The following is a 16603-nucleotide window of genomic DNA, read 5'->3' as shown; positions in this document are numbered from 1 at the left end:
TAAATGAAGAGACATTCCATTTGGCCAATGAAATAAGTGTGATTCACTCTCAGGTAACTCAGGAATTTGTTAAACCTTAGGTTTGGTAAATATACACAAATACCGGTGATCATGTTTATTATATTCAGATCAGTCTTAAATATTATTTTGCTTCCAGACTTCTTTTTCTTTCATTCCCTAGATCCCCTTCCTATGTGAAAAATATGTTTTAACAATCTGTTTTCCAGATTTTTAAGTCTAAGAATGCATGCATATTTTATTCTTTTATTCTGGTGCAACAAAGACCAGGTAAGAATATGCATCAATAACTAATACAATCGATAGATGTGAAATCACTGAGCTTGGTCTTACCTGAGGACAGAATTCTATAGCCATCTCCCCTGGGAAGCAGTCTTATACCATTTTGGGTCCAGTGAATTGAGGGAAATGGAACTCCTGAAGCAGTGCAGGTAATTACTGCTGGGGCATGTTTGGTTACTAGGAAATCTGTAGGCTCATCAGCTATGGAAGGTGGAACTAAAACAACAACAACAAAAAGGGAAAAAACTACACATTTCCAACTGTTAAAGAATTCCAAAGACTTATCATACATCATCTTTTTGTGCTGAAAGTGAAAGTTAGGTAAGTATAAAAGGGATTCCTCCTTTTATTTCTGGGTTAATACCTGGGTGATGAAGTAATCGGTACAACAAACCCCCATGACACAAGTTTACCCATATAACAAACCCGCACACGTACCCATGAATAAATGTTTAAAAAAAGGAAAGAAAAGGGATCCCTTTTGTAAAGTAGTGGAATGATGAAGTGATAGCATTATCATGTTTCAATCCATGTTCCAAGCCAGTTCTACCTTGGACAGTGAGATCCACAGTTCTTTTATCATCTCCAGCACCGTTTGCCACAGTACACTCATAGGTTGCAGTGTCATCCACAGAAGGGGAAATAATTACTAGTGAACCTGAAGAAAGGAGCCTAGAAGACAGATTTCAAAGCATGAGATACTATATGTAGGTTTTCATAAATTTTCCCAGCTAGTTTAACACGGTACCATGTTGTAAATTGATGAAAACAGTACTCTTCCCTCATGTTAAAATTAACATCATGTGCCTGAGGCAAACTTTATGCATTACAGTTTGTTTATATGGCAGTGGCTTTCTAGAGCCTCAAACTTGGTATAATATTTACAGGAAGTAATTGTTGGAAGGATTGTCTGAAGAGGGAATCTTACATTCTCTGAATGCTTATATCATGATCAACCTTGCTCTCCTAGGAGAAATACAGTACAATGAGAATACTGATAAAAGCCACGTCTACTGGGCATCAAATTCACTCCTGGCACCATCTTAAATGCTTTGCATAAATTATCTCTAAATTTCACAATAACCTAGCAGGTTGATATTTGTTTATTTCCATTGACAGATGACTAATGACAAGTCTGTGTGTCTCACTCCTTTACGTACTTCACATGTCTCCTTAAATGTGTGGCTACTTTGTAGATAATATGGCAATATCTATATCTATCTATATGTAGTTTTGAATAACTGTGTGTATGTGTGTGTGTGTGTGTATATATATATATATATATAAAAACTAAAATCTAGAACACTTCACATTTTAGGAGGTTTAGTAAATACACATACATGATTTAAAGTAAATCTAAATTAGAATATCTACTTCACACTATGCATGATAGAAATGGTTTAATAAAAACATTAATAAAAACATATTTGACACACCTTTTTATTAAAAAGCATAGCACATTTTCCATACAGTGTATACTTGCAAGTCACTGAACCTCCCAATGCCAAAAGATTAAAAGGGTGAAAAAGAGACATGATAGAATTTCAACTGAGGCACTCCTAGTTTTATATTTCCTGATGTGTTGGAACTGATTTTTGTCAAAGTGGACATAAGAGAGCATTTGTTTTTAGTGCTACAGCAAATGTTTGACAGAGTAACGATCTAATAGCTCAGGTAAGATCCAAAAAATGATGCTTACCTATAACATCAGAAATTCTTAGTGATTTAAAGTTTAGCCTTTGAAAAATAGATATTGCCATATTATGAGCTATGGCAGTAAAGCTTGGAAAAAGGCAAAAAAAAAAAAAATTGGAGGAAATGCTGTTTTTCCTCCCTACACACATTCTGCCAATATCTAAATTGTATCTTAAGGTGTAAAATTTGACTTTTATTCTATAACTAAAGCTTATATTTATTTTTACAGAATAGTTTTTCTTTTATATAAAATGATGTTCTTATTCTTTACCTTTATAAAATTCTAAAAGGTACTAAATAAGGCAGGATATAAATCTAATCCTATATATAATCACTGACATTCATTCCACAGGGTTTATGTATGGAAAAGATGACCTATAATTCAGAAAAATATTTTAGGCTGAAAACCTAAGTCCGTATTAAGGAAAAAAAACCCTCTATATGCTAGCTAATTTGTTATAGTCCATAGATTTGCTGGCCCCACTGATAGAATTAAAATGTTGATTCATTAGAAACTGTTTCTAAATAGTTGGTGGGAGTTTTCAATTAAATTATCCTTACCTGTATGAGTTCTGATTTTGATCCACATTAAGAAGATGCCCATTTTTTCTCCAATTAATTGATGGTTTTGGTATCCCAGTAGCCTCACAAGCCAGAGTAGTTTGAACATTTACTGTTACAGTCATGTTGGTAGGACCCGGAGCAATAGATGGAGGAACTAAGACGATGTCACCAAATAAGAAGGAAACACAGTCAGCAAATAGTGTGCCATCTGAAATATTTCTGCTGAATTGAAATTAGTCATTGTTAACTGGCTTCATAGTTATGAGCAAACAAGGCTCTGTGAATTTTAATAGTGCTGTGATGATATTAACTATACTAAGGAGAAAACTTGGGGCTTGACTATTCATAATACAATGTAAATTGCTTAACTAGCCTTCAATGTCAAGATCTTTATGACCTCACTAGTTTAGGCTATCAAAGAGCATTTGACACAGAGACTGGATGTCATCTATAAAGTGTATTTACCATGAACCTGTAAATCTATTCGCCTGCGATCTGTTCCAGCAGCATTGGTGGCCATACACAAATACCTTCCAGTGTCAGTGACATGTGCTGATTGAATATGAAGGAATCCATTTTCCAAGATGGAATATCTGCAAGAGAAACCACAAGTGAAGTCTTCTGAATCAGCCTTTTTTTGATTATTCATATTTTGACTGAGGGAAATGTTAAACACTTGGTGAAATCCATTCAGTTTTTTTCCTGTTTCAGATGACACATGTTTACAATACCCTTGGTGGAAGAAAAAGTTACGACGCAAAGGTGCATAACAGATGGGCTTGTGATCTTGAATGGATTATAATCATTAGGTAGACATAAGCCTCAGGGATTATGCTTTTAAATTACTAAATTTGGGCCTGGAGTGATGGCTCATGCCTGTAATCCCAGCCCTTTGGAAGGCTGAGGTGGGCGGATCACCTGAGGTCAGGAGTTTGAGACCAGCCTGACTAACATGGTGAAACTCCATCTCTACTAAAAATACAAAAAATTAGCTGGGCGTGGTGGCATGCACCTGTAATTTCAGTTTACTTGGGAGGCTGAGGCAGGAGAATCAATTGAACCCAGGAGGCGGAGGTTGCAATGAGCCAAGATCATGCCACTGCACTCCAGCGTGGGCAACAGAGCAAGTCTCTGTCTCAGAAAAATAATAAAATACTACATTTTGATTATTGTATTAAGATGAAATGCTAATTCTAAACATAATGAGACCAAAATAGTGCACTAGAAAAAAAATTTAAGAATTTGTATGTCAAGTCTTACAGCATTTTTTAATTTTCCAGTATTGTTACCTTGCATGATTCCCAGCTAGAACAGCTCCATCCTTTCTCCATGTTATCCTTGGAGTTGGCACACCTTCAGCGATGCATTCCAATACAGCTGACTTATTTAAAAGAATTACAAGACTCTGGGGGCCCCTCTTTATGTTTGGAGGAACTGAACAAGAGATGCACATGAAAAAATTCAGTGATACTAAATAACACAGCCTGCATGAAGACACTGAAGATGTAATATAAGATGAGCTTTGAGTCAAATGTATAGCTTTGTCTACATGAATCTAGGTTAGTATAAATATAATTGAGGTTTAATTACTGAAGTCTTACTCGAGATACTTTGCCTTTAAAAATAAAGGGTAGGTAGGCAGGGGGATTTTAAATCTCTAATATGGTGTATGAAATCTGGCTTACTGTGAGAGAGGCTTAAATGAAACTCAGCTCTAGTCTGATGCAAATTAAATATGATATTTCTTATTTCTCTTTGGCCAAATAATGGTCAGAGAATGTTAACACTGAAACAGCTTCACTTTAAATGAAGAACAGAAAGTGGGCTGTTTTAACAAAAAGCACATCTGTGATCAATCATGCAATTCTCAGAGCATGCATTTTATTGATCATTGAGTTCATATGGGAATAGACAGCCTGAATTTTAATTTTAGTATTAGAGATATTAGTTGTGTGGGTCACCCACTATTCTGTAAAATTTTATATATTAAATATCCAATAGACTGTTTTGAGGAAAAGTCTATATTCCTAAATGTTGGCATTCAGATACTATATTTAACAAAATTACAGTCCTATGGCAGTCTCTGTTTGGCACATATGTACTCTCAAGCCACCATCAATGAAGGTGAACTAAATGATGGGCTATTTGTCATCCAGTGATTTAGTGTATTGACTTCCTCAATGGTTCTGATTCTGAATGACATAAAACATCATGATATGCTAACAGTAATTGGACATATTCTCTAAGATAGACTAAAATATCTCTAGTTGTGTTTTTTGGAAATTGAGTTAATTTGCAGTATAGATCTAATACAAATACTCCATGTTGCCTTTTTCAAAAGCAGTAAGATAAGCACAAGGCTTCATTTAGTATGCACATAAGAAAAAGCTATCATCTCTTTGAATGCCCTTGGTCAGATTTTTAAATTGTGGAACAATGAATACCTTTTCTTACCATTTACAGTGAGAATAAATTCTCTTGTAGTCTTCCCGGCAATGTTGCTGGCAACACAGGTATAATTGGCTGTATCACCTAGGTCTGCGTTGTTGATTTGCAAGTATCTCCCTCCAGATAGGATTCGCACTCGAGGTGTTGCCTGGATTCAGCAAGTAAATAAATTTACCATTAAAATGTCAGGAAAAGAGAGTAAATATTATTTCACAGCATCAAAAGTAACTATAGTGAACTGTGGAGCTGTTGTCTGTCAGCATGCTTTGTCTACTCCTCCACCATTTTCATAGTATCAAAAATCCCTGGGAACTGTTTTAACGAGCGATGCTAAGTAAAAGGAGCTGCTGTCTGTCAGCATGCTTTTGTCTGCTCCTCCACCATTTTCGTAGTATCAAAAATCCCTGGGAACTGTTTTAATGAGTGACGTTATGCCCCCAATTCCTTTGACAATTATGATCCATTCAGGAATGGGCAGGTGACTTAAGTCAGGCCTACCAGAGTCCTCCTCTAGACTCTGCTGGGCGTGTCAGGGAAAGGATGTGCCCTTTTTCCTAGAATCACAGGTTGTGAGGATGACCTAAGCCTAGTGGCAGTCTTATCATGTGGAAACAGCCTGTCCTGAATCTAAGGCAATACAAGTAGAGTTCATTCAGAGAAAGGATAGATGCCTCATTACATAGTTAGAGCCTCTGGAAATTCACCAATTATTGTAGCCAATACATTTCCTTTTTGTTTTTCCTTTTCATTTAAGTTGGTTTGAATTTGAATTCTGTCACTTATAACTGAAAGCCTGCTGACTAACTTTGGTTAACTTAGAGGAAAACATTGTAGTCCAACATTTTTAAAAAATAAGTAAACTACCACAAATATTTCTTAAGAATTTATTCTTAACTAGGCATAGACCAAAAATTATGAAAACATAGCACAATGAAACCTAATGTCTGCTATTAAGTCTAACTGGAGAGCTACATATATGAACAAGTAATTTAAGGATAAAATATATGATCATAGTTGTTAAAAAATTCCAGATAGCATCAAAGATTGATATTCTCTCATTGTACCTAAGATGAAAGCATTTCAGGAATAGTCCAAATAAGATTTCTCTACCATATGAGCTTGGTCCCAGATACATATATCTTTCTAATAAAACATTGCTCGAAGTAAAATATGCAGTTCAGGTTCATTTATTTTAAAAGTTCACACATTTTCTCTAGTCCTTTCTATTGGTGCTATTAGTGATAAAATTATGTTACCTTTGATGAGAATAAGCGATTTCTTAAATATGTATAGTAAGTTCTATAAAAAATATTTTAATTTTTAACTTTTATATGGGTATAGCAGAGTTTTAGGCTAATAAAAACTTTCAGAGTGATTTTTTTTTTCTTAAGAGACAGATTCTTATTCTGTCACCCATGCTGCAGTAGTGGTGCTATCATAGTTCACTGTAATCTCAAAATCCTGGGCTCAAGCAATCCTCCCACATCAGTATCCTCAGTAGCTACAACTACAGATGTGCGCCACCATACCCAGCTAATTTTTTTTTATGCAGGTGGGGTCTTGCTATGTTGCCTAAGCTGGTCTTGAACCCCTGTCCTTAAGCAATCCTGCCTTGGCCTCCCGAAGTGCTGGGATTGTAGCGTGAACCACCATATCTGGCTCAGATTGATTCTCATAATGTTTTTCTTCCATGAATATCAGTACTTTCTGCTAACTTATTAAGTCTCATTATAATTTTCTCTGGTTTTCCTTCCATAGACTACCTATAATTCTTCCAAATTTAACTTGTCTCCTGATAGAACCTCATTCTTAGCTGATAATCTCACTTCCTGTTCCACTGAGAAAATTAAAGCCCCACACCAGCAGTTCTCCCCTCCTCCCACCTTGGGTATGAATGCAACCTTCTATTCTATTTCCCCATCTCTGCAGAAAATGGATGACCCTTCTCGACAAGGCTAACCCATTCAACTGTGCCTGGGTCTCATACCTCCCCTATCCAACATAACTTGTCACATAAACTGATCTTTCTCTCTCCTCTGTCTTCAATCTCTTTCTTTCAGCAAATACACATACAGAAATCTTTAAAGAACGGTTCACGATTGCTTCTACTTCCTCTTCTTCCATTTACTCTCCAAACAACTGTAACCTGCCTTCTACTTCGATCACTCTTTGAAGAACCACTGCTCAGGTCTTTAATTACCTATATGTATTACCAAAGCTAATGGACACAACTTTATTGTACCTTCTGTGGCCTTTGTTAACCACCCCCGACCTTTTCCTTGACTTTTAATACACCAGTGTTTCCTACTTTTAATCCTATTTCTGAGTCCTCCTGCTCAGTCTCATTCATCATCTTTTTTCCTATGCTCACCTTGTAATTGTTACTATTGCCTAAAGCTTTATTTTCACTTAACTGGGACTCTCATACTCTGCTTTCTAGTCAACCTCCTACAAACTTATGACTTCAACAAGAGATTATACCATGATGATTACATCAAAGGCCGCTTTTTTTTTTTTTTTAAAGTAAATATGGACCATGAAACCAAAGCCTTTTTTGATGAAATACGGGCCAATATTTTTAAATGATTTCTACAATCTCCTCTTGGAAAATATAGGTAATTCAAACTCAAAATGTCTAAACCTGAACTCATCTTTTTTTCATTTTTCATCACTAGTGAACTTACCCTTTCCTAGGATTGCCATCACTTGGTCAACCTGGGATCAACCTAGACTTCTCCATCATCAACATTCACTCAGTTTATACCTTTACCCCTAATGGTCTGGAGTAAAGTGCACACATGGGAGATCAGACTATGGAGGCAAAGTCAGAGCATGAAAGGGCTTGTGAGCTCAGTTGTGTGGTTTAACCAGAATCCTGAAATCTAAGGGGAATCAGCAAAGATTTTAACCAAGATCTATTTCAGGTATACCAAGCTACTTGCAGTTCTCAGACCAGCAGCCTTCCTTTTCTTGTAATAGCTTTGTACATGCCATTACCTGTAATTGGAATCACTTTCTTCTCCGGCCTCACCCACTATATACTGATCCTTTAAAACTGAGCTCATCTTTAAAGACTTCCATGGGCTGTTCCTTACCCTTTAGTCTGGGTTCTTTGCTTCTCATCTCTGTTTCTACACATACTTCTAATATACAATTTATTAGTGGTATCCATTCTATAATCTTTGACTAACCTGTCTTCTCAGATGGTGTGTGAGCTCCTTGAGGGTAAAGCCTATTTTCAGTAGCAATCATAGCACCTGGTATTCTAGTAGGCACACAATAAATAGAGAAACTGAAGTACCGGAGGGTTAAGTGATATGCATGATGATTTAGCATGTTAGTAACTCTCAGAACCCAGCCCCTCCATGTTTGGTGTTTGTGTGGTTTAGTGGTGGTGGAAGTCTTTATGTCTTAGATGTTAGGGGACATAATCCCCTTTTGTAATTAACTATTAGAAACAAAGTATAGGTTACAATAAGAGGATGAGGAAGAACAAAGAAGAAAAAAATCACTAGGATAATCACAATCAAAACATTCACAGTCAAAGCTTTCAGTAGTCTCTAAAAGGCTACTGAAGATCCTGGCCTTTGACACTCTATGACAGCAGGTAGGTATCATCTGAGCATGGCAAGTTTTAGACAGCCAGTAACTGGTTCTTCACGGATTCCAGTCTCAGACACCTGGTATCTTTGGGGTCACTCATGAGGTCCAAGCTTAGACAAGGGAAATTCAGTAAAAGAAGCATTCTCCCTAGAGATGTGGCAGTTATTTTGAGACTTTGTTGGTTTCTTCTGTCTTAAGAAATAGGTGAGTATTTCAAATCAGACTTCAATGCAAGGGCACAAGGAAATACATACTTTGGCAAATTTCCAGAGTGTCATGAATCTAAATACCTTTCTTTGACCCATGACCAACTATTAACTACCCCGGCAAAGGCAAATAATAAAGCAAATAATAAAGCTAATTTAAAAACCCTGTGCTTACTGCTGCAATGTTGAATAATTAGTAGCCTGATGTTACTTGGTTTTGAGTACCTAGCAAAGGCCCTAGAGCTGATTTTTTATTTTTTAATCTCAAAAAGGAATTTGTGGAGCTTATCAAAAAATTTACCTGTAGCCGTTCTCCATTTTTGAGCCAAGTAATTACAGGTGGGGGCACTGCATCTGATTTGCATTCCAATGTCACTTGTCTGTTCCGTAACACAGTGACATCCTGGGGCTCATCAGTTCCAGCAATATTAGGAGGTACTGGGTATGAGAACAAATACAACAAAAGCTTTAAAAAAATGAGCTGTAACATGATCTATATTATCATAGTTAACCAAAAAATGTTGGTTCTGCTATATGAAATAATAAGAGTCATAAAATTAAAACATTACTCATTTAATTTATAGCCTAGATAATTACAAACGGAAGTTTTTTTTTTACCTTATTTAGCACTTTCATGTACACTAAGTAAAGAAATCCTTTCAACAACTACATGAATGATAGAAGTAACAAAATTGCATTATTTTCACCATTTGACAGTAAAGAAACGGAGGCACAAAGAAGGGATCCCTTGTCCAGGTTACACACTTGGTAATAATTTTATCTGAACATAAGATTTAAAAATTACTGAATCAGAGAGTGCCCATCATAATATACTGAAAGTCTTTTTCATGTGGCTCTTTTTTTAAGCAGAATTTGCATGTCAATTAATGGCAGGTTTAATTTGTATGTGGGGATGATGGGGGCACTTAAATCCCAGATAGTTTGCACTGCCTAGTCATTCAGGCTATGAGAATGAACCAAAGATCTTCTGTTAGTTTTTAAATTATTCCTCCCCATGACGAATAATTCCTATTTCAATGTCAAAACTATATTGGACAGAGTCTAACTGGCCCAATTCTTCTAGGAAGTAATCTGACAATAAGTTTCAAAATCCTTAGAAGAGTGTGTGTGTGTGTGTGTGTTTGTAACCAAGCAAGTGCACTTACAGAAATTTCTCAAAGGGAATGGGCTAACACGTGCATGCAAAGTTATCCACAGCAGGGCTGTTTATATTGGAAAAAATATAGAAATAGCCTAAACATCCAAAAATATGGAGCAAAATGGGATACTAAACAATCACTAAAAATTATGTTATAAAAATATATTTCGTGACATGAAAATGTTCACCAAACTATTGAGGTAAAAGCAAGTTAAATTCTATAGGTAAACTATATAAACATACATTTTCTATCATATTTTTGTGACAAAACATTTATATGCAAAAAAGTCTTTGATGAGATTCTGGATTTTTAAATTTTATTCATCGTAGTTTATCTTCTATTATTTTAAACCAATGAATACAAATTATTAATGCAGAAACTAATCAAATAACTCAAAAAAATCCATGAACTGCCCCCAACAGCATTTGATTAGTCAAATATAAGAATCAGATTTGCAAAATATATATTCCCTAACTTATAAACATATCTTGTGATGTGCTGCGGTGTTGTCCCAGGTTTTTCTAATCAGGTGTGTGTATGATAGACTGTAGGAGCTTTTGCCAAATTTACCATGCACTCTCACTAGATATTCTTTATCATCATCTCCTGCAGGACTGGATGCCAGACATGTGTATCTTCCTGTATCCTCCACCTACAAAACCCAAATAATGAATTACACAATGTTAACATGTAAGTTTTTGTTATTAAAATAAATATCCACTAGAATGAATGTAAATAATCCCAGACCAAAAGCAAGATAATTAAAGCAAACTGTTAACACTATGATTAGCACTCTGATAGAAAGCTAGGTTGTTATCTACATTATATGCAAACCTATGTTTTTACAGGATTTTGGTATTGATGTAAGAATGTTTGTATATTAAGTGTATTTAATGATATCTGAAAAAGTAGATATATATAGGACCTAGCATCATATGTGATAGGCTATATCCTCAATGTTCATTGAAGTAACAAATATTCATGGGTTTAAATTGCAGACTGAAAAGTTAAAACAAAGCCTTTCTCAAGAAAATCAAATGTCAAATAAGTAAACAGATAAATAAAATACCTGGCTATTAAAATCAAATATATAATATCTCATCTTGACTCTACCTTTGATATACATGGTGAAACAAAAGAGTTATATTATGTAATGTGTTAGAAATAGGGTCAGACTGACAGCAGGATCTATAATTATCTAACTAAAACCAAAATCATTACTTTAAAAATCCCCAAGCACGGCTTCCATGGAACGCTAGGGTTCATTCATATGTTTGACATTGTGTAGACACAACCCCTAATCATGTACACGTAGAGGATACTATGGAAAACAGATGCTTTTACGACTGCGAAAAATGTATTTTGGAAAAATAGAAATATCCTGTTCTCATTTATTTTAGTACTTGAACATTCCCAGAATATTGGCATTTAAAAAATTCTTACATTCAAACTTACTTTACAGGTTATGGAAACACTTTTTGATAGGCTGCAAAAACTCCTTTCAAAAACATTGAGACTAGAATGTTTGGGAAAACACTTAAATATGATTTTAGAAGAACAATGCTTACATCATTATTCAATAAAGAATTTTAAAATGATATGCTGTTTCCTAAGAATAATTTCTAAATTTCTCATCATACTTTAAAATCTCTAAAAACTAACTCTTCTCTACCAACTCTGTTCATTCACAATCCCCTCACTTGTCTTGACTCAGCCAAACTTGAACCATCATTCAGGACCGCTCTTAAATGTTCCCTCTTCCACAAAATATTTCCTGACAACTTCTGCCCTTCTGGCTACCCACAGACATCACCTGTAGTTAGTTTCTAAAGTCTTGTTTTACTAATAGAATGTCAGAAAAATTACAGTTAAGCATGTATCTTTAGAGGAAGATTTTGCAGAGGTGGACATGCATTATGGTTCACAAAGGAGAGTACAGTATATAAAGTTTTCTAAATCTATTAGTCATAGAGTAGTCCCCTCCCCTCTTGGGATAAATTACAGAAGTAGTGTTTGACAAAAGATGTTTTAGGAAATTCTTGTCTATACCACACAATTTGCAATTTGCAAAGCATCCACATCCATTATGTACCAGGCATAAGTAGATGTTGCAGATAAATACACAAAGAACCAAAGTTGAGATAAGCAAAATATAATGCAGTAAGTGTTACTACAGAAGTATATACGAAACGCTATGAAAACAGAGGAGCAGAGTAACCAAAATCAGTTTGGGGACTTGATCATATTTAATTTTCCACTTCCATACTGTTTTTAATGGTTCTATTATTGACTCATATCCAATTGTATCTTATGTATACAGTCATTTTTCTGCCCTAGACATCGAGCACCTTCTTGAAGGCTGATACATGTCATATATCTTAGGTCTTATGGATTCTCCACAATAGCTAGAACACATGGGAAATCTGGCCATCATTTAACATTCTATGAGACCTTCATCTTGTTTTGTTACAACCCGCCTTTTTGTTCTTGCCTTTAAGACCTACAGTAATGGCCTTAACTTCCCTTTCAAGCTTTATTTGTAATTTTTTAAATATTCATTATTCTATTCCACATACTTTCCTGTCTCCATGCTGTTCCTATGTCACAAAATTCTTTTGCCTACTTTTTGTTTGTTGAAATTATATCATTCAAGAGTTTTGATTCAGTACATGGTTTTAGTTTAACCTGACTCTAAGTTACTGCAATGTTTGAAATGGAGAGAAAAAAGGGGAATGGAAGGTATGTGCTCCAAGACACTAGAAATGCACTGTGCTGAGATGCACTCGCTAGGCTTCTGAATCAGACTAAGGACTGAGGCCTAGCTCCATCACTGAGCAACAGTGAATAACTTGGCAGATAAGTACTTAATCTCTCTGCATCTGATTCTGGATTTGTGGGATAGACACATTGCCTCACAGAGTTGCCATGAGGGGAATGGGTAGGATAGATAGCCCAGATATGAACACAACAGGACACAGTAGACAGTTTATAATTCTTAGCTCTCTTCTTCCAGTTCCCTTTCTTCCATTCTCAGTGAAAAATGCAAACAAAATATGATCAAATAATTTGTTATTCTACATTCAGAGGAATGATGATTATGGTAACAACAACAGCAACAGCAGGAACAATCCTTTTTATTTTTGAAAGCATTTACTACATGCCTGTGGCACATTATGTTGGAATATTTCTTTAAATACTTCAGTGTATGAATGAGGCATGATTATTATTTTTATCCCCAGTTTATAAATGATGGCATTGGGGCTCAGATGGAGAATAATTACAACATAAGGTTTGCCTTTATTAGTAGAATAGAAGATTGCTACAATAAGACATCCCAGGCACACTCTTTTAATATATTCACATTTCAGATCCATTTCCTTAAACTAAACCAGTCAGTTTTATTGAACTGATCATTATTTGAAAAATTTTGTATCTTCAGACTTCCATATCTGCTAGTTCATTTTGGAGATCAAGTGTTCTTTGAAACCTTATATATGTGCATGTCAGATTGCTTTTTGCCAGTTCCATTAAGGGCCACATAACACAAATTAAGAACTTCGGGAAATATACTAACACTTATAGCACTGTGAAAACTTGCAAAAGTTAATGGAAAGGTATCTTGCTTTCTTCAGAGTTTAATATGATACTGCTTTGTCTTCCTTTTAATTAAGTTACCCAATCATGCATATCATAGGACTAATCTATCCTGCTCAAGTTACACAGAGCTGTGATATATAAGGATTCAAAGACGTGATTTCTTTAACAGTTCTCATATATTAGCAAATGAGAAGTTTGACCTAACCTAAAATAATTGTGTGAACTTTGACACTTACCTGAGCAGTAGAAATTCTAAGAACCTCTCCTCCTTCTAGAGTCTGCAATTGATCTGTCTGTGGAAGGGGCCGGCCATCTTTCATCCAGGTCATTTTAGGGGCTGGGATTCCAGAAGCAATGCAGGCAAGTTCAAGTGGGTTATTAACAATTACTGATATCTCTTCATGTTCTTCAGATCCATTAATGTGAGGTGGTTCTATTTAAAGGGAATAAAAAACAATAATAAACCCTCTATTTCATAAAATATTTCTCGTTAGAAAAACTTGAAAATCCAACACAAATTCACATTCACATAAAAATTGATTAGAACAAGGAAAGTGAAATAATTCCTAGATGTCATTACCGTTTCTCACTGACACACTTTCAAAAGGGATGGATCATGCACATAAGAGATAATGAAGTGAATGGCAATTCATTACCATGTAATTATAGAACAACAGATCGAACTCAGTTAATTAGAGCAGTCTTGACTGAAAGATTTGAAAACAATAAAAACCAAACCCAACTTGTGCCACTTTTTTTTTTTTTGAGAGGGACTTAGCATGTTACTATGTTTTTGTATCTTTAAATACCAATAGTTTCTACAAAAGCAATGTGTAAATACTGTGGAATTTTGCTATCATCTTTTCCATGAAGAGCTTTGAGAGGAAACAATGACTAAGCAGAAGAAAAAATAGTTACACTTGGAGATAATTTCTGTATAAAACACATTTGTTATGTCTGGATGGCAGTAACTTCCTCTTTTGTTACTTATACTTCTAAAATTACCTTTCTCAAGAGAAGGTCAAACAATCTAAACACTGGGAAGAAACATTAAGATTCTTTAGTCTACTACCAACTTTGGTAATTCCTTTAAAACACATTCCCCTTACAATGACCATTCGAGTTTTCTCTGACATTTTCATAATTCAAGCTTCCAGCTTAGTATTTGACAAGGCAGCCAAAATAGCTGTTGGACAGCTCCAGGGGTTAGCAGGTTTGTTTTTCCTTAATAAGGCACATAGTTTAGAACGGTGACTCATAGCAGAAGATCTGGAGTCTAAGTTTGAATGCTGGTGTCAACAATTATTAGCTTCATGTATTTGAGTAAACCTCTAAAATGGGGATACCAACATTATTTACCTAATAGGATCCGTGTGTGGCGTCAGTGAGATACATTATACACTTTTTTGTGTGTTTCTGTATGTTTTATTTTACAATTAAAGGTTTTTAAAAAGTTACTACTGCTGCAGTGTTTATACCCCAGCTGCTGGTATTATTAAAATTTGCTTCCTCAAATTTCCTAAATCTGCTTTCCTAAAATTAAATAAAAACTCATCATGGTTTCCAAGGCTTCCACAGGATGGTCTAAATCTATCGTCATTATTAACTTTTAACATACTTATATGTAACCTAAACTTCAAATCCGTCAACAAGCTCAGTCCTTTCTTGCTCCTCATAGTCCCCCAACCAAGCATGCTGAAGTACCATCAAAGTTATATTGTCCTCAAGTTCATTTTGTGAAAACCATAAATCATTTCTTGATTCTCTCAACCAATTATAAAATTTCAATCCTCTTACTTATTGGTTATTTAATATATGTCAGTCACCATGAATACAAAGATTAATTTGGCATGCTCGCTGCCCCCACCCCAAAGTTTATAATCACTAGATTTAAAACAGTAGCAGCAGTAATAGTATTAACATGTTCTTGAGTGGTTCAAACCCCAGACTGTCCAGATCTTACCTGTGTTAAGTGATTGTGACCTATTTTACTCTGTGTTTTGTCCATATATCCTGTACTTTGGGCAGAATTAAGAGTTGTCTATACTCCAATAACTCCAGAATTTACATTTCCGGCCTAGACTCTCTTCTGAGCTCCAGATTCCTAAATGCAATTATCAAATAAACATCTCCATTTGGATGTTTGAAAACCACTTAAAACTCAACATGTCTTCAGACTGAATCTATTGTCTTATTTCTCAAAACCTGTTTCTTTTTTTTCCAGTATTCTCTGCATCTAGGTGATGAATTTGCCAATTAGTCACATAAGCCAGAAACTAAGAGTCATCCTTGATACCTTCTTCATCACTTCCTTGTGTTCCAATCCACAACCCAGTCCTAATACTTCCACTGGACTTATTTCCAGAATACACCTTTTTCTCTCATCTCCCTCACTCTAATTTGAGCTACAATACCATTTACTTAATGTTTTTTTTCTTCTTGGTTGTAGGTGCCTACCCAAAATTACTGATTTCTTTCTGATTAACAGACTCAAATCTTGTTGGGGTTGTCAATGTGCTAAACAAATTACATTTCCCAGCCTCTTTAGCAGAGAGTAGATGGAGTAGATGGAGTGATATATGACAGTTCTGACCAATGAGATGTAGGTGGATGTGGTTTTGTGGGGCGTGTAAGAAAGTCTTAATTCTTTTCTAAAGGGGCAATGCTTTGCCCTTCCTAGTTTCCTGCTCTATTGTTGCATCTAGAACAGCATCTAGTTATGCTAGGGGTGAGCAGATACTGCATGATCACCAAACAACCATGTTGTAAAGGTTCAAAAGAACTGAAAATATTTGAACTGCTGAACCAATGCAACAACTGCCTACCTCCAGCCATCTCAGTGAGAAAAACGAAAGTACTTTGTTTAACTCGCCGTATTTCAACTCTGTAATTCACAGCCAAGCACAATTCCTTATACTGGTCTCTCAGAATCCATTCTTGTCCTGGTCCAAGTAGCCTTGCATTTTATAGCCAGAGTGCTCTTCTCAAACTGTAGTTCTATTTGTTATTCCATTTTTAGAACTTTGACTG

The 16603-nt window shown here is 35.5% G+C and overlaps 1 protein-coding gene across 6 annotated transcripts in view; it reads right to left on the bottom strand.

Moving 5' to 3' along the window:
- Positions 1-16603, bottom strand: part of HMCN1 (hemicentin 1) — a 454750-nt gene that overhangs the window by 69632 nt on the left and 368515 nt on the right. For all 6 annotated transcript variants that reach the window (XM_015447093.4, XM_015447120.4, XM_005540243.5 and 3 more), the window contains 9 exons: positions 13810-14006; positions 10547-10628; positions 9118-9254; positions 5014-5155; positions 3849-3993; positions 3025-3152; positions 2557-2713; positions 851-972; positions 352-516 (listed from right to left, as the gene is read on the bottom strand). In XM_015447093.4, coding sequence (XP_015302579.3) covers positions 352-516; positions 851-972; positions 2557-2713; positions 3025-3152; positions 3849-3993; positions 5014-5155; positions 9118-9254; positions 10547-10628; positions 13810-14006 — 1275 coding nt within the window. The remainder of the gene's footprint in view (positions 1-351; positions 517-850; positions 973-2556; positions 2714-3024; positions 3153-3848; positions 3994-5013; positions 5156-9117; positions 9255-10546; positions 10629-13809; positions 14007-16603) is intronic.

This window comes from Macaca fascicularis, chromosome 1 (genome assembly GCF_037993035.2).
Source record: "Macaca fascicularis isolate 582-1 chromosome 1, T2T-MFA8v1.1".
Classification (NCBI taxonomy): domain Eukaryota; kingdom Metazoa; phylum Chordata; class Mammalia; order Primates; family Cercopithecidae; genus Macaca; species Macaca fascicularis.
The sequence above is the reverse complement of the archived record's forward strand: the minus strand, read 5'-3'. Positions and strand labels throughout refer to the sequence as shown.